General features: G+C 37.9%; 1 protein-coding gene across 14 annotated transcripts in view; it reads left to right on the forward strand.

Moving 5' to 3' along the window:
* The window catches only part of MEF2C (myocyte enhancer factor 2C), a 125,671-nt gene that overhangs the window by 74,995 nt on the left and 31,124 nt on the right, over positions 1–19,552 (forward strand). For 11 of the 14 annotated variants that reach the window (XM_042013254.1, XM_042013259.1, XM_042013260.1 and 8 more), the window contains one exon: positions 13,253–13,396. In XM_042013254.1, the coding sequence (XP_041869188.1) occupies positions 13,253–13,396 (144 nt within the window). Of the gene's footprint in view, positions 1–13,252; positions 13,397–13,458; positions 13,597–19,552 lie in introns of all 14 variants that reach the window. The other 3 variants (XM_042013261.1, XM_042013255.1, XM_042013258.1) reach the window with 1 other exon arrangement.

The raw sequence follows: 19,552 nt of genomic DNA on the forward strand, positions 1-19,552 counted from the left end.
CTAGATGGCCCATTAACAAAAGATATCTACCGGGGGGGAGTTACCAGGGATGTGTCATGGAAGAGATAAAGAACCCTGCCCCACCTGGTTTTAACAGACAGTGATACAATACATACTTTTGGTTCCATCTTGCATTGTAACTTGAGACATGCTTGTATCGTGGTGTATATGCCCCTTGCCCCCTTCACAGAAAGGGTTTTCTAGCATTACTGAATTGAAATTTTAGTTATTTAGGAGATTGTTGGCTTCTTTCACTGCTGTTAAGTGCTGTGTGAAAGCCTGAGCCCACTAAAATCAGTCAGGATCTCTTTGCCAGATCTTTAATTGTAATATATCAAGAGTAAGAGGCAAAGCCATGTGTATTTTGAGGTAATCCCAGTCAATCTTATCACGTTTCTGCTTTCATTGGCACAGTTAGCTTCTGATTAAATTTTTTGTATTCAGACATGCAATAAATTATAGAGAACCTGAAGTATTCCTTTATCATTCTATGTAACACTTTTTACCTTTATTCTAGGCTGTTTTATTGCACTGTAAATGCTCTCCAGAGCCTAAGAAACAGCTCTGGCTTCTGTGGCAGCAGGCAGATGGCTGCATACAGCTTAGAAGATAGCCGAGATAGGGGAATAAGTAAATGAACTCAGTTTTCTTGCTGAAGAAATATCAATAGGCAATGCTATTTTTCCATCTCTCATCATAATGGTTTCAAGATTGGTCTGTAGTTTTGTAAAGCCTCCAGCACAAGAAGACTGGGAATAGTGCTTTTGCCCTTGTGGATTTCAACTCGTTGCTGGGTAAGAACTCTGTATGGTTCTTCCTTATACACAGGCTGAGCACTTTAGAAAAAAAATCGGAATGCTACTGGCTTCTGAATATTTTTCTCAGAGACACAGAAATCAATATTTACCTTTTTCTCAGGAACACAATCCTCAAAATACTATTCATATCCATGGTGCCAAACATTTGTGAAGTGACTTATCACATAGGTCAGTTCACTAAAACAAATGCAGACCACCAGGCTGCTCTGGATTTGGGATTTTTAATTAGAAAAACTTTCTCATATAAGAAAAAGTTCTTATATGTGACATAACTTTGTGAGGGTCTGAAAAAACACCTGTGTTATCTAGAGTACCCCTAAGCTATTTATTGCCTTTCTTGCGTTGGAGGCTGCAACCTTCACAGCAGAGTCAGAGGAAGAGAATGCATGCCTACCCTTTGACTACTCCATCTCCATGGCTCTGGCATGGGGTGAGTAGTTTCTCATGGCAGGGCAGAGCAGGCAGCCCTGTACAGTGATTTATGCTGCAGTAGCAAGAGACATCATAACCGGTCAAGAAGCCACACATAACTCTTCACCAAGCGAAACAGTATCTGTTATATCCACCTTCACAGTGCTCTTCATGTCTACTTCTACCAAGTCTCAGAAAAATTAGGCAGGCTGAAATCTTGTTCCATTTATTCATCTCTCCTGTGGAATTAGAGGACCCAAGTGGAGACATCTTTTGTAGCCCATGGATCTCTCTCTGTAAATACCATATGATTAAAGATTTTAGATCTCAGACAGTAGACTTTGCCAGGCCAATATACCAATTCATCCTACAAACCTATAATTTTGTCCAAAAAAAGAAATCCAGTTTTACAACGAACACCCTAACATTTAAAATGTTTTAGCTGTGTCCAGAAGAAGCCAGATTTTTCAATGTTTAGATTCTGAATTAAGAAATTTTTTTCCCTTTCATTTTCTATTCTATCTTCTCAGCCATGATTTTTCTAGTACCTGTGTAAACTGTGTCCTGGCCAAAATTTCTGACTAGATCTTGAGTCTGCCTCTGACATTCCTGTTTCCTCAAGCAGTGATAACAACTAGAAGCTGCTCTGTTTCTAATGCTTTCTTCTTTCCCAAGCAGAGCACTGAAACTGACCATCACGTTGTTAATTTGACAGCTTCAGAGGGCAGAATGTAAAGACAGGTTCTGCAGGTGTATGTGAGGGTCGGTCTGTTTCTCTATACCAAATTTAGACTCCTGACTGAGTATTTTACCACTTGCTTGGGGTTTCCTTCTTATAGCACCCCAATTATGGTAGTGGTAACTATTATTCAGCTTTTTATAGAGGGAAAACTATAGAAAAGTGAATTTAAAAAAGCCCATGCAGGAAGTCAGTAAGAGAAGTGGGAGTTAAACTGCATCTTCTTGGGCTATACAGTAACAGCTTAATCCTTGGATAATCTTATGTAAAGGGGCTTCTGCCTCCATGATGGCACAGTTTGTCGTAATAGAAATTTAGAATACCCTTGACTGGAAATTATCAAAAAGCTTTTCAGAATCTGACAACTTTTTGCTAACTTTGTCATTTCTGATTGTCTTCTTTTGAGAGAAGTACTTACTCATCTCAAGGGAAGAGCAGAGCAATAGGAGCAGTATGACTTTTAAAGAAGTTATGCTTGAGGAAAACCATTGTTTTGAAGGACCAGCTTTGGAAGATAATCATCCAGTTCTGGAGTTTCACTGAGCTTCTCCATACTTCTGACTGCACTTTCTCACTCCTTTTTTTGGCTAGTGTTTAGCTAATGTATCTGCAAATTTCAGCTCGTAAAGTTCCTGTCTGCATCTTACCACTCCTGTAGGCTTTTCCATGGGAAAACAAAATCCAGTTCTTTGTTTCTATCAGATGACACTTTGATAAGCTGACAAATACATATCATAGTCTAGAGATTTTAGCAGCTGTTTAAAGATAGATACAATTTGCACGAATGTTTCTGGTAAATAACAGAACTTACATACAGGAAAAAAGCCATCTTAGATATAAAATTCTGCATCATTTGAGTTATCTGTTTTCATAGTTAAAATCATGGGCCAATTTGGATTGTGAAATCCTGTAACTTGCTTTCTCTAAACTTAGTGAAGAGCCTTCCTTCTCTTTCTCCTTGGTGACAGCACTCTCAGCAGAACACTCAGTTGATGGTTGTTGCTTTGTGCTATTTAAGGCCTCCGTGCTGCAAAGAAAGAGGAGGCTAGAGTTTCAGGGATCTAGCCTCTATTGTAATTCACCATTTTTGAAAAATATATTGGTATGGGCATTTTTACCAATGGGTAAGTAATTATAGTACTATGAAGATAAAAGGAAGCATTTTTTTTCCTATAGAAGAAACTGCTATTCAGCAACATTTACTCATTGTCATGCTGGTACCTTTTTTTTTTTTTTTTTAATTTAGTACCCTGTCATTGGATCTGTTATAAAATAAATGTTCCAATTTTGAGAGGAAAAACAAACCTGTTCAGAACATTGATACATTCAAGATTTTTTGGGAGACCTCCAAAGAAAACCCAGGCGCTGAAGGAAATGGTGTTCTTGTCTCACTGGGTGGCATTTTCACTGCTGAGTCAGTGCTGCAGAGTTCAGTGCTGCTGGAAGTGTTCTGTTTCAGATGAAATAGAAAAGCAAAATGTCGCAGTCACCTGGCCCCATGGTTGAGGGTAAAGGTGTTTGCCTCATAATCTGGGAAAAATTGTATCCAAAGTAACTTACATCATATGTTACACTTTTATTTGTCTGAGGGATGCATCATTTCTACTCCTGAAAACTTCAGTGGCTAGTGAAGCTACACAGGTTGGCGATATATTCTCCCCAGGATGGTTGCATTTTAATACTGTATGAAGCAGTCACTAAAGATATAATTTCAGAATCTCTTATGGATCTTTTAGAACATAAATAATGCTCAAAATATATGCAAAGAATAATTCCTTACAGCTGTTATTCTTTCACATAACAGGCTTTTGTGACAAAAAAAAAATTCTTTCAAATATATGTGTTCTTCTGTATGTCACATTTCTCAAGTTCTGTATTTCACTTTTCTAAAGTATTTTGAATATGTCATTTAGTATTAAAGGTTACCATTTATATCATGGAAAACACCATCTGCCTTTGAAATAGTTAATTTTTTCTGCAGCCGTTTATATTAAGCCCTGCATATTTCAAATACTCTATATTTCAAGAGCTAGCAACAATGATGTAACAGACTTGGTAACACCATTGTACATCTAGAATATCTTGACTGGTATCTTTACAGCTGTTCCAAATCCAGCTATAAATTTGCACTAGTGTAAGTGAGATCTGACTTCAGCCTTGTATTTGTGTATATGTCTGACTAAATTAGACACAAATGAAAATGTTGAGGATGGTGCTCCATCTGGAAGGGCTGGAGCCAGAGGAGGATTATAGATAGACGAGCATAAAAAGAAAGAAGTGAAATAACAACCTGTTGATGATTACAGTGTTTATTTTTAAGGAACCTCATATTCCCTAATGAAACTGAAATTATTCTTCTGCACTACTGTAAAGTTTATTTTTCCATTCATACACTTTCTGTGTCTGACAGCAAAACCTAGTACAAATCAAATATGCTATGTCTCACCAATATCTTGTTCTCTTTCAAAGATGCTCAATAAAGCTTAGAGAAAACCTGGCCATTTAAATACTTTGTGCATTTCAATGAGATTGAAAAATCAGTCAGGTATATAGTGAACTGATATTTTGCTGTGGTCAAGGGCAAAAGGTGAGTCAGAAATGCAACTATTCTGGCTTTAGGTTATCTTTGCACCCCTCAGCTTCCAGGCCTGGCTACAGAATGGTGGTGCTCCTGCCAGTGAACTAGTTGAAGTAGCTAAAATATAGAAGCTTTTTCTTCATGGAGTTAGTTGTTCTGCAAATATTGTATCTCAAAAAATAATGGGAGTCTATTTTCTGTAAAAAGATAGGGGATGCAAAATGGAGACATTTGCCACTAGGCTATGATGCTAGCCTTCATTCTTCAGAAAGCATACAGTCATGGGAGGACACCATGCAGAAAGAATGGTGGGAAATACAGGAGAGTAACCTCATGGTTTTTACCTTTACCTACATCTTCCATGTTTCCATAACTCAAAAGAAGTGCCTGGGCCTTTGAGCCCTCAGTAAGGAGTTAGAATTGCTGGGGTACTCAAAAGGCACTCATAAGTATTTCATCACTAAAACAAAAATATCCTGAGAATACCTGTCATAAGGTAAATAATCTGCTAATTTTGTGCATAACACACTGACAGCCAGTCTCTGGGCCGTTGTCCGGTGTTTTTAATACAACAGAACAGAATTTGAGTTTCTTTTCAAACACAGGTTTAGAATACATCTGCACAGAAGTTTCATTTGAATACCATCTTTGGGTGTAAAGAGTGCATTTTACAGTGAATTGTTACTAACATTTATGAGAAATTCTGTTCATTGAAAGCTGGGGTTTTTTTTCCTTTTTAAACCTCAGATATTTACAGAGGGGATTGCATGAGAAGCTGTAATCACAACTAGGTCAGCATGACATTTATGTCACTAATCTTAACACCTCCAATTAATCTCACATGTGAATCCATTATTCAGAAAATGCCAGTCTTGTCTGAAGAAACATATCCCTTTTTTTAACTCCACTAATGCAGCACACCAGCAATATTAAGGTAGTATTATACTGCATCAGAGCAAATGGAAGCTGGTCATGCAAGTGTGAACACTTCTAAAAAATCCATCTAGATTTGAACAAAAAGGTGCTGAGATGTGATTTAGTAGAGGGTATGCATATACATATATTATTTTTTAATATATATATAAATGTATAGATACACACGCATATATTTATGTGCATATATTTGTAAGGAGCAAAGACTGCACTCCCGTAGCTGCAACCACATGAGAACTGAGAATTGTGACAGCACCATGGGTGAAGGAAAGACAAACTCAAGCAGCCAGGAGCGGAGTGTCCCCAATCAGCACCGCAGCCCTGGGAACAGCCATCTATGGCCACAGGGCAGCAGGTGCTGGCACTGACAGGTGCAGATGGCAGGGATGCATGACATTTCTGGGGACCCGCTCCCTGCTGGCTGCAGCCACATCATGCCAGCCAGCACCACTGGTCATTTGATGCTCCTCTCCCCCCGTGGATTCCCGGGTGGCTGGGATCAGCAGGTGTTGCTGCCATCTCCTCTTTCAGAGCCCAGGAAATGTGATCCCCTCCATTGACGGTTGGCATAGGAATCCTACGTCAGCTGCCATGGGGGGTCTGTGGGTTGTCAGACCTTTTGCACCATGATGATGGATAGGAAAAAGCCCAAAGGATGAGAAAATATCCTTAATTAGAACCTCAGGAATTTTTCAGATATAAATTCTTTTAAAAACAGTTTACAAGTGATGGACAGAAATCTTTTGCATGTCCCATGAAATAATTGTGAATGTAGGGGGCTGTAAGTTTACAAGGAATCACAGAATAAGCTGAATTGGAAGGAATCCACAAGGGTCATCAACTCCAGCTGCTGGTCCTGCACATCACAGACCTAAGAGTCACACCATGTGCCCAAGAATATCGTCCAAACACTTCATGAACTCTGTCAGTCTTGGTGCTGTGATGACTTGCCTGAGGAGTCTGTTCCAGTGCACAGCCACCCTCTGGGTGAAGAACCTTTTTCTAATATCCAAACTAAGCCTCCCATGACACAACTTCATGGCAGTTATTGGAGTCCTGTCACTGGTCACCACAGAGAAGAGATCAGTGCCTGACCCTCCTCTTCCCCTTATGAGGAAGTTGTAGACTTCAATTAAGTCTCCCCTCAGTCTCCTCTTCTCCAGGCTGAACAGACCAAGTGACTATGCATTAGCAGAAATTTTAATATAGAGCTTTAATGCTGGAGTCCTCATGTGATTTGCTTTTGTTTCTTTCAGAGAAAATCCCAAAAGATATGTGGCTTACTTTAGCCACTGTGAGATCTCTGAATCTGACGTACACTTCTTATACTTAAAAAGCCAAAGTTACCCAGTCTAATTTAACTCTATACTAAACAAAAAGCACTTGCAAGTTGACAAGATTGAACATTAAAGAAAGGGATTTTGCATGATCTCTTTTAGAGAGCACACAAACCTCTGCCATCTTCCCATCTCCAGCCTCACCAACTCTCCAGAGGGGAGATGTAGGCACAGCAGCACAGCAAGGTGAGTTCTCTCATACAGATGGAGGAGAGGCACTGCAGAGAGGCACTAGCAGATGTGGTGGCACTGACCAGTCTGCTCCAGGCTGCAGGGTCAGCACAAACAGACAAGTCCTGGATGCTCTGGGGCTGCGCCAGGTGCACTGTCTTCCAAAGCTCCCCCATACCCAGGTTAGGTAGCAGAGCTATAGGTAACAAAGAAACAAAAATCCCACTATCCCATTGCCCTTTTGAAAAAACGGATTTTGTTTGTACCCACACTGCAAAATGCTGTAGAGATGCCTTGGTACACAACAAGAGCATGAGTGGAAGAGGATAGACTGAACTCTTTAGTCAGGTAGAGATCTCATGCCCTGCTGAGCTTGCAGTACACATGTACTAATACTGTCAATCCATTGGCTGATCATTTGTAAGCAGAGAGAAGCAGGTGTTACTGGCAAAGGCTGTCGGTGCTGTTTGGTTTCACAAGAGGTGTGATTAGAGAAGGTACTTGAAGGAGGAGAGAATAATCACTTAGCATGTGAAAATCAAAAGCAAATCCAAGCAGAGGATTTGGTGTATTGTCGTGAAAAACACATTTACATGTATTCATTTGAAGAAGACAGACATATAGTACCAGACAACCGAATTTTTTTCTTTGAAATTTGGTAAAAACAAAGTAGTAACAAAAAGATTAGCATGGAGCTATAGAAGTTCAGCTTAATATAAGCTCTGTAGCTTGTTTCAAAAGGAATGCAAACCACAAAAACATTTTATGATTTTTGGAAAAGAGGTAAGAAATGTTCCATTTTTCTGTGTTACTGGTATACATTTTTGTGTGTGTGGAGTTTGATAGATAATAATGTTTTATGTGATTCTCCTAAATATACAATTAAAGTACATTAGTACCAGCATACTAGTTTATGTCCATTATTAAATGTAAAAATTTATGAACTCTATGTTAATGGAACATAAAATTTGAGACTTTAGTTACACATAAGTTGGAAATTCAGAAGGGTGGTTCCCATAGCAACCCATCTCTTCCTCTGTGTTTTTCATTTGAGTAGAACCTTTCATTACTTGATTGCACCATACATTGTATCATGCAATTTCATCATAAAATTTCATCATTCTATAACCAAGAAGATAGTGGAGGTTTTCTTCACTCAACACTTTCTAACTTTAATATCTCTGTTGCACAGAGAGCAAACTGATGCTTAAATGAATCACGCCCATGTCTAAATATTTTCTGCTCTTTTGGGGGACCACCATAAATTTGGCCAGGTTCTTTGAAATCATAGAATGATTATAAATGATACAGCAGTTGAACACAATAGCATATAATTCCTTTGAAATTGGCTATTGTCTTCTTTACCACGTAAATATGTAGGTCCAGTGAAAAGAAGAGAGACAAAACCATTTTTCATTTGTGGCTAAAAGATTTATTCCATCCAGATATGGGAAAGAAAGTGATAGTGAAAATTGAGGGCACTTGAAGGTTTTTTTCTGACAGTCAAATGGCAGTGAAATGCCAAATGTATTTACAAAATTGCAAGTCCGTGGATTGTCGCCAGTCAGTCTGTCAGTTAAAGATCATTGTGGTGGCTTCTAGACAACATAAAAGATATGGGAATTTGTAGAAGTAGACATGCAATTCTGAATTTTTCCATACTGTAAAGTTTGATTACAGATGAAGACCCAGTGAGATCACACTTTTTATTACACAAATGAAGATAGTGATTAACCTAACCTTGTTAGGTCTTCATTGCAGAGGATATCAGAAAGGAACATAGTGGGTTGGTCAGAACCTTTTGGGAGCCTCATCAACTGACCTAGCCTTTTAATTTGGCAACTATACTGTGAGCATTTCCAAGCCCTGGAGTGCAATGAGAAGCACTTCCACAGCAGATAAACCTATTAAAAATATGAATGGACAAACTAAATGATGAGATGGAAAAAAATAAAATAAATTCTAACCTTCTCCACTCATTCTGTTAAAGAAATGTTAAAAAAAACAAACAGAGGATAAAACTGCAGAAACAGAGACTAGATTAGGAAAACAAAAGGCTTTTCCTCCTCAAAAGTCTTCAAAATTACAATGATTTGCATTGCCTTGATAACATCAGACCTGGGTGTTACTGCCATATTTTCTTTTGAGCTTCCATAATGATGATAAGTTTTGCATGAAATGAAAGAAAATAGTTGTTTATACTTCATTTTACAGAAGTCAGCATGTCACTAAGTTAGTACTTCTCCTCTGAGGTTTATAGAGTAGGATTTGGACTAGTTGCTGGCAATGGAGATTTCAGTCAAAGGTTGTTTTTCTTTAACCATTTTGTTGTTCATATGCTTTGGCTGATTTTAGGTTATTGGAGTCCAATATAATTACTTGTTTGATTGCTTGGAAGAAGTGGAGCTTCCGTAGTTGAAAAATGGCTTATTTTCTTTAAAAATAACTGAAATCTGGCTTGGAGTTCTCTAGAATGCAATGTGCTACACAATTGTGCTATTTTATCCTTTTAAAAATTCCCTGAATAGTCATTAAATCTTTGGAAACTAGCTAATCTCTAGGAGAATGTGATAGGTCTGGCTATTTTCCAGGGTTTGCAAAAGGCTATGACAGCTTAACATCATAAGAAAAATTGTTTCTAAATCACTGCAAGACTGGGTCAAATACTCCAGAACCAGGCTCTGCTTTCAAGAGGTTACACAAAATAGGGGAGAAGAGGAAAACTTGACACAAAGTCCAGAGAGCTTGTGAGAAAGGATTAATCAGCTTAATATTGGTCAGCACCACTTGTGCTGTATGAATGTGTGTTGTGTTGAAGCACAACAATAAATGAAGAAAAAAAAATGAGAGATTTAATGTGGTAGTTAATGATGTGAAGGAGAGTAAAATAACAAACAAGGTAATACGATAGGGAAAACTGTAGCCTGCATGTTGAGATGCCAGAGATAACACTAAGATGTTCAGGGTCATTATTTCTGCCCTTTCTGTCTGATACAACTCATTGCCTTAGTGCAGAGTTTGTCACTTCCAGCCTTCTCTCCTCTCCAGTGGAGGACTGTGATGTGAGTGTGTGCATTCCAGTCCCTGTGGAATCTATCAATCTGTTCTTCTGTCTTTTCCCTTAAAACTTCAGTTTTTATTCAATGCCAAGCAAATCTAGGGCAAAGAGAGAGGTCTCAAAGACAGTGAAGTTTCATGAAAATTATACGTTCTTGTGCAAAAAAAGAGAAACCAGAAATTACTCCCAGAAAGACTCCCCGCTGGAAGCAGCATTGCAGCCTGAGTCCTGACAGAGAGAAGCAGCAAAGATCAGCAGAAGGATGGGTACTGAGGAGATCTTCTCTGCATATTGCACTTTACCCCAAAATGCAGTTCACAGGAGACCAGACATTAGTTCCAGCACTCACAAAGCTAGGAGCTGTGCCTCTGAGTCCAGCATATATGTGGAAATTCCTGTTGCTTAGCCTTAACCCATCTCATTGAAATATGTCCTGTTTTAGTTTGGGATTTGTGTGGTGTTTTGTTGGCAGTGGCTGGGGGATTGTGTCTGTGTTTGTTTGCTTGTTTGTTTGTTTTGATTTTTTTTTTTTTTTTGAGATGTGGTGGTCTGCATTACTGAGCTTGATTTGCACCATCAGCCAAGGTACCAGCCAAACACACTAGACTGATGTTTTTTGCAAGGAAAAAGTTTGCCTCTACTCTTTAGGGCTAAAGTTATTTTTGGGTAGAATATCAACAAAATTTTATTAAATTTGGTTCTTGTCTTTTCTGGTGAAAATAGAGATTGGTTTTTCTCTGCCTTGTGTGGCAAGCCACCTGCTTTCTAAAAGCATGAAAATAATGTAAAAGTAAATAAGTAATAAAAGCATGGGAGGGAATCCAGTATCTTTGGAGATTGTTGCAAGACATATGTTGGCTCACATTGCCTTTCCTCTTTTGAGCATCTGAAAGGTGCAGTGCATCCCTGAACCTCTACAAACCATAGTAGCAACTGTTTCACCTGAGTGCTACGTAATCGTTTGCAGAGCTTTAGGTCATTGTGAGTATGCTAAGGACAAGATGCATCTACTTCACCCAGACACAGTCTTGTGAATGCAGTAGACAAGGATTTGCAATGGATAGGAGGGGAAAAGATTCAAATAGGCTACAAAACATTCCTCCTGTTCTTCTGTTTTCATATTTCTTTTTGTCTGTCATCTCAAAGCCTGGAGTTGAGGAAGCCATTTAGTCCAGCTCACATCCTCATCAGTCCTCAGGGACTCCACGGGAATCAGCAGGACTCCATCAGTGAATCAGATGAGCTCAGGAAATGGTCCCAAGTGTGCTGATCTTGGTTTCATGTCTGGACAGCTTGATCTAATCTTGAAACAGAATATTTTATGTATTTAGAGGACAACTGTTTTGTCCTTACATGAAGAGAAGAATGTTAGTTGAGATTACAATGAGACATTTTGCTTTTACTATATCTTGTTGTGTCTATTAAATGTATTAAACAGCAGCTGATTGCAAAATCCTCTTTCTAATTGGCTTGTTTCAAGCTACTAGCAGTAGATATCATGCACAACTATGTCTGTTTTGCTAACTGAACATTTAACATTTAAAAGAAAAAAGAGAGAGAAGAGGGAGAGAAAAAAGTTGCAGGGAATCATTCAGGTTGTTTTAGCATCTCAAGTTTTTATTCCATTAGATTATAATTTTATTGGTGTGTCAGAAGTAGCTTGTGGAATTGACTTGAAGTGTCTATAGACATGAAGTTTGAAAAGAAAGACCTACATTAAGCCACCCTTCCACAAATGTCTAAATCTGTTTCAGAGGTCTACAATGTGAGATTGGAAGGGTCAGAACTCTTAGGGCAGATCACTATGACTTTGCTTAGTTGATGAAAATGGAAGGTTCAGGGTTTTTTCCATAGTATGAGAGCAAGGTATGACATTACAATACTTAAGGGTAGTAACAGTAGCAAGCCAAACATTTTCATAAAGAAAATAATTATGAAATATACTATTCCTGAAGGAACAAAAAGCTCAGATGATACACAACCATTCTAAGAAGGCAAAAAGAAACCAGAGTATCCCACACTGACAGACAGCACAAGCATAGCCACTTATTAACACACATTAGGTGTTATGTGATATTTTCGTTGTACTTGATATTGCTCAGCCAGGTTTCAACACAGAATGGACTGCAAGCTGACTTTAAAAATTTGTAGACAGCCAACTGGACTTTGAAGAGTTTTTGAGTGAGATATTCTTGAACCTAAATATGAGAATCATTAATATATTGGCTTTATGTACTATTGCTTGTACTTGAGGAGTCCACACTTTTTTCTCATATTCTTTTACCTTAATATGGCCTGTGGCTGTTCTTTGGTGTTCTGTAAAGGTAGATCACTTAAAACCTATTTGAAGCCAGACAACTATTCTGAATTGCAAGCTACTGATTTCATTCTGTTTTTAAGATTTTTCAACTCTGCTATCTTAGTGATGATAAACATGGTCGTGAGTATTTGAGTAGCTGAACATGAAATTCTTTCATTTTGACTTTTCACTAAGCATCTGTTTTAGCAGTGCTTTTCCCAGTACATTAAGCTTCAGCCCTGTGCATTTGTAGCACTGTAAGTGTAGTCAATAAAAAGTAAACACTATGTCTAGAAGATCTTCATTGTTATTTCATAGCCATATTATCAACTCTGCCCTCCCTCTTGTACTATCAAAAGCATACACACTTAGGAATGACATTGCTAAAGTCATTCCTAGAATTCAATTTAGGTAATTATTATTCTTCTGTGAAGAAATCTATTCCTAAATATGTTGCAGGTTTGATTCTTTTTTCATTTCCTCCTCCTGCATCCTTCAGAAAAGAAAAGAAAGACATCAGTGTATTCCACTGTAAACAGTATGGATAGATATGTTACATTTGGTTTATGTCAAAATAAATTGCATTCTGTGTGTTTAGCTTAAACCCTAAATGCTGTGGGATATGGGGATCATGGAGCAGGGGAGATACTAGCATAGGTACTTTGCTCGTTGCCAGATTCATTCTTTATTGATTGGCTCCAGCTTCAGCAGAAAGGTCCTGTATGGTCCTCACTTGGCACTCATAATTGGAGACCTACAGCATCAGTGTGGTGGATCATTAGTCACCTTCTTTCCTTAAAGCATAATGTAAAACTTTCCTATGATGAGCCGTTTGTGTTTCTTTAACACTACTGAGTCTTTCTTGCAGCCTGTGTCAAGGATGGAACTTTCCAAATTATGTATTTCAGACATTGAGAAAGAAAGGACTTAATGGCTGTGACAGTCCAGACCCTGATGCAGACGATTCAGTAGGTCACAGCCCTGAGTCTGAGGACAAGTACAGAAAAATTAATGAAGATATTGATCTAATGATCAGCAGGCAAAGATTATGTGTAAGTACTCTGAGCTCCTTTTCATTTTTTTTTACTTTCTGATATTTCTCTGAACCTGGCAGGCATTGCACAAGAAAGAAAGCAAAGGTTGTGAAAGCCCTGATCCTGACTCCTCTTATGCTCTCACCCCACGCACTGAAGAAAAATACAAAAAAATTAATGAAGAATTTGATAATATGATCAAGAGCCATAAAATACCTGTAAGTACCAAAGGTTAGATGGCTGTCTGCTGGTAACTGCTGCAGTAACAAACCATAACCCTTTCAGTTCTGTCTTCTTAAGGAAATAATTTCTGCTAGAAAGAGGCTTTAATAGCCAAATATGTAACTAAACACTGTGGTCAGAAAATTTCTCACAGCATACTTTTCTTTCAAGTCTCTAACTCTGACACACAGACAAAGCCCATTATGGGTGAAACCTACGGAAGGAAGTGAAATATACATATATGAACTATATTCACTTGATTTACAGAACTGTTTTACCACATCACTTGCCCAAATTATACCTAAAAAATAACAGTGGAAATCTTTCTTTGTGGACAGGCTAACAAATCCACACAATACTTTCTGTGGTGATACAGAAAAAACAATGTGGAAATGAAATTCCTTTTTATATAGTAATTAGTGTGTTTTGTGTTTGTAACTTCAATTCCCAATTGTCTCTGCTAAACTCAGTTGCAGCACTGAAGGGTTACAGCTACTTGCTCACTGCAGAGAAACAGACTGCATGAGAGCCTAATGGCAGGATTCAGACATGTTTGTGTGTTGGGGTGATTTTACAGCTTTATCAGAGAATTTGCTTTGACCTCATCAGCATTTCTCTAATGCTTTAACATGAGATAAATTTTGTTTTAACCAAGTCAAAATTTCTAACAGTCATATGCCTTGCCAGATATTTAAGAGAAATAACTCTGCATGTGCTATTTGGCTTGCACAAGACATACAAAGGATGAATACTTGGTCATTATGTTTGATATTACATTTATAAAGCAAACAAAAAGAATATGGAGGTTTGGAAGTTATATTTAGTTGATCTTCCAACTGTCTGCGGAAGTAGGAAACCAGATATTGACTCAGATCCAAAGAAGCATTTGAATTTGCATAGGTAACTGCTTATTTCTAAAAGACAAGAGATTATTTGTCTGTGTTCATTCGTCATTCCCATACAAAAGTTGCATGGTTATCTACCAAAAATATTGCCTGGATACCCAGAATGAGCAGTGTCTTCTGTAGTGCTAGTCATTTGCACATACAAAATTTGACACCTAAGATGAGGATACTTTTTAAGGAGGCTCAGATTCTGTCTCAAGCACTCTAAGTGTTCTTTCCATTAATTCTCAGCAGAAGGATTTTTCACTCAAGGTAATTAAAATTTGAAGGAGTTCTCACATCATGCCAAAAATATTTTGGAAAAAAATAAGAAGACTAAATAACACTTTCCCAGAGATCAGAAAGGCACCAAATTTGATAAAGTAATATCTGAAATGGCTGGTTAAGGATGCCCAACATGTATATAGAATATCAGGAAAGAATACAGATATGTCCCAATCTTTTTACCTCCTTTTTTATTTGCTTCTTTTGGAAAACTGTTTTTCTCAGAACAAAAAGCTCTAAAGCTGTCACCGTGCATTTGGTTTCTCAGGATAAAACTCAGTTTGACAAATGATGACTGCAGCATTTGGGGAGACTGTAATAAGCCAGAATGCTTAACCCTTTTTCACATCAAAATCTCACCAATTGTCATTCTTCCATTTCTTTTCTCTTTCAAGGATGACTTTTGGCTTTTTCAAATCAAACTGACAGAGTTTTCACCAAGCTACTTTTCTGCCTTAAAAATGTATTTGGGATGACCCTTCAGAACCTCTGTTTATCTTATGCTACCTGCTTCTTTCCTAACAAAATAGACATGCTATAATCATCTGAAATCTTAAGACAATTAAAAAAAAAAACCAAAACCTTGAGAAAAAACCTTCATTCCTGTAGTAGTGAGTTCTGTCACTCCTTATCTCGATAAACATTTTGGGAAATTGTCTTTTCTGTAAACTCAGGAAATGAATAAGATTTGGAAACAACACAGTTAATCTGAGCATGGTACATGAGTTTTGTTTTCCCAAAATTAATAGGATTTCCTACTGGTTGCTTTCATTAAATGTAACTTTTTGACATAAAATATAGTCCTACTTCAGCAATTATTTGGTGATTTAGGGTATAACTTCCTACCTTTTAGGATGTTGTGAGGTGCAGTGTATTAATATTTTTGTGAAATTACTTCAGAGATGTGTCAGAGATGAACTGCCAAAAGCTAGCATTTTTTCATGTAAGACAGAATAGCCCTTCTCTAAATACTTCATATGCAGAGCTCAGGGTCTGTATCCTCCATCAAGCTGCTTACCTCAAAAGGAAGAAACAGTAGATATATTCTGCTAATGCAATAGGAACTCCTTCTCTTGGCATAAGCTAAGATGTAATGGGCAAGATAGAGCTCACAACTAGTGCATAATGGAAATTTGTAACTACCTGGTTTTATATATATATATTGTATAGAGTAATATCCTTAACTGGACAAATCAGAATAACTAAGTCAGGGAAGATATATTCATTTACTTGTGATCATCAAAGGTAACCAAGAAATCTGTGGAGAAGAAAGCAAAATTAATCATAAAGTCACCAAGTCTCTAAATCACTACTGACAGAATATATGAAACCATGCCTTGCCTGGGCCTGGTCTTGTAATGTAAAAAAGCTGCTGCCAAATGAAAACAACATTGGCTTTTGCTCCTAACAGCCAAGCCCAATAATGCTCCCTCAGATAATTTTCTGGGGATAAGTATATTGTTCTAAACCATCTGATAATAATTAGACATTTATTTGTAATTTTCATAAGAGTGATGAAAGCAGAGGAGACAGAAATAGCCCTCTAGAAACCTATAAGTATCTCTGTCTCTGAATAAATGAAGGCCTGGTTGAACAAGGGAGGAATAAAACCAATATTTAACACAGAATATTTGGTTCATTAACTTCCAAGGGGGTTGAGTGTCCAACATTTTGTTTTGCATCATGTACCACAGCTTGTGGAGTGTGCATTTTACACTGTGTTGTACACTGGCAATATCATCTCTGGTGAGCCATCTGCCCCTTTGGCAGTGGTGTCCAAAGGAGAAAAGACAAAGGGAGGGGGAAAAAAGGCAAAATGTGGCCAAAAAACAAAAAAGCAAACATGCTGAAGCAGTGGGAAGTGTACTTATCTCTGAGGTGAATCCTTTGAACAGTACCCACCAGGCTTTTGACACCTTTTGATGTCAAATAACAGTCTCACAGACAATTTCTTAGCTTTGTTTGGTTGTTAGTTCAGGCCAGGAACAATTCCCAGTAGTCAGTCTATATGCAGTTATGATTTTTTTGAGGTTGAGAAAGCTTAATAGTATGGACATGAACTGCTCTGTGGCCTCAGATGGCCTCAGTTCCTCCCTAGTTCCTACTAGTATAGATATTACACAAGTGCACCAAAAAATTTAACGTCCGTCAGGCTGAGATGGAATCAATGTGTCCTGTGGTTTACCACCAGGAATGACTAGGAAATCTGCATGAGGTTGCAGGTCTTGGTAAGAGATTTGTAAGACTTTATTAAAGTCAGACAAACAGAGCAAACTGTAGTTAGAGGTGTAGCGTTTAATACTGATGTTTATCCAGTCAAACTACTCTCTCTAACTTTTGACTGTGTAGAAGAAAAAATAAAAACTACTGTATTTCAGATATAGTACATATTGTGCTGAAAGGCAAAGAGTAAACTGACTTCGCCCTGATAAAATTGCCTATGAAGTGCTAGGTAAATAAATGTAAGTAGATCCAGAGAGTAGGTAAAATGATGAAAACTAGACTATTAGTACAGAAATTAAACAAATAATTCAACTACTTTAAAAATATATTTTTTAAATGGCAAAATGAAAGCTAAGTTTCAGATGACTACGGAGACTGGCAACCTCAAAAGCAACCAAGACTGGAGCTCTTTTGTGCTGTACTAATGTACAAAAAGAAGAATCTAGCTCTTGAACAGTTTGGTTTGTAGATGGAAGGAAAAGCATAGTGGTGAAAGCAAACAAGCTTGTTGAATTCTGGCAAGACCTTCAGTTCTGCATTTGTTTTAGTTTATATAACAGAAATTTAGATTAGGAAAAGATGTTAAGAAAATAGAGGCAATAATAGTCTCTACCACTACTCAGAGGGCAGACTTCATAGGTTTTGTGACATGGGTGAAGAAAATATTGTGCGAAGTGCTCTCCTGTGGGTAACAGTCAATGCAACATGGACTGGCACTCAAGCAGGCAGGACCATGGGCTCAAAGACACCAGGGAGAGAACTCCATCACAGCCCTGAGTGCTGCAATAACGAGAAACTCCATATTGGCTTATTCATGTCTCACATAAGGCTGTAATTCGGGGTGAAACATGAAGAGCTAGTCAGATCCTCCTGTGAATTCATGGGCTAAAACCTTTTGAAAAGGTAGGAATTAGCAGCAGCAGACTTTGAGCTCCACAAACTGTCATGTGCTTCTGACTAACATGGGATTTAGGAACCTTTTGGGTCCTTCTGTGGCCAGTAGAAAGAATGACTTGCTTCAAAACATACCTTCAAGCTGATAGAATGTTTCAGATTATGCTATATGAACCTATTTCCAAGGAGCCTAAATCTCAATTATAAGGATGCAGATTGCATGTAGATTCTTACATCTGTAGATTAGATGTAGAATATGAGGATTACCAAAACACCTCACCTTCCTTTCCTACCTCTACTTAAATCAATCAGCTCTATGAAATATACAGGCCTTGGAGTGCACTTCAGCTTCTCAGCAAGGGGAAGCAAATTCCCGTGTGCATCCCCCAGGCTGGGGAGCAATGCCAGCAGGCCCATCCACTGAACTACTGGTATAGCCATCTCTTGCAGAAAGGAGGCCACAGGCTACTGAGAAGGTATCAGAGATAAATTAACACCTTGAAATAATTCAAAGGCATTTGTGTAAATTATCCTTAACCTCATAACCTGAAAATTTTGATCTGTGTTTCAGCGGTTAGGCAAAATAATTCCTCTATATTTAGAGTAAAATTTTCTTTGTCCCTAGAGAGGACCAAGAAAGAAAAAAAAAAAGCTTAATTGATAACTGTAATTTGATGGATAGTGCTGTAATACACAAGGCATAGCCAACAGCTCCAGCCAGAGAAGAGACATGGGGGGCACAAGGTCAGGGCGCCTCAGTTGCCTTACTAACAGATAATATGTCCAGCTCTCCATGTATTCCCTCCAGGTTCTTGAAGACACACCAATACTATCAGCTGCCAACAATAAATTTAAAACCTGTGATTTCCTCCCTTGGAATATATTACCAGGCTACTTTAAAGAATTTTTTTGATATGTTTAAGCTCTTGAAGCTTATAAGATTGCTAAACTGCAAATCGAGAGGTACTTAGCTTGCATTCAGGTATTGAATATTTAAAATCTCAGGTAATTCTGAAAAGGTTTTTCTTATCAAAAAGGTGAAAAATTAATAATTTAAAAAAAAAAATTAAATACAGATTTCTAATGTAATCATAACTTTTATAGAAATACAAGCAACTGCTACCTGAGAAAACCCCAACCAACCAAGGAAACCTGAGCTTCCTGAGAGCATAATCAGATATGCATCTCCTCACACACTCTGTTAGTGAGGTACATTATTTGGGGTTTTTTTTGAAAAGCACTCTTGCAAAGGGAAGTGGTTCAGGAGAAGATGTTGAATTTAAGTATGAAAAGAGTATATTGAAAATGCATCACTAAAAACCACCTCCTCCCCCCCAAAATAACCCCACAAATACTAGTGTGTATCTAAATTTCTTGTATTTGTTAGCTGTCTCTGAGAAGAACTTTACTTCTTTTAAGACCTTACAAGCTAAGATAGAAACTCAGTAAAAAGTGATTTGTTGGTGTCTTTTACGTGATTTGGGGTAATTCTGGTTGCTAAAACAACACAAGCTGAAATTAAAGTCTTTCCTTTTGCATTCTGCCCCTTCTAATGTTTTTCCATGCAATGAAGTCACCATTGTCATGTACCCTCAGTCTTGCAGTCATCTGTGACACTAGATTAAGGTATGACAAGTGAACAATTATGACTTCACAGAATGAAAGA

Source organism: Corvus kubaryi, unplaced genomic scaffold (genome assembly GCF_017639235.1).
Source record: "Corvus kubaryi isolate FWS band 111438036 unplaced genomic scaffold, C.kubaryi_AGA036_p1.0 split1-37296, whole genome shotgun sequence".
NCBI classification, from domain to species: Eukaryota; Metazoa; Chordata; class Aves; order Passeriformes; family Corvidae; genus Corvus; species Corvus kubaryi.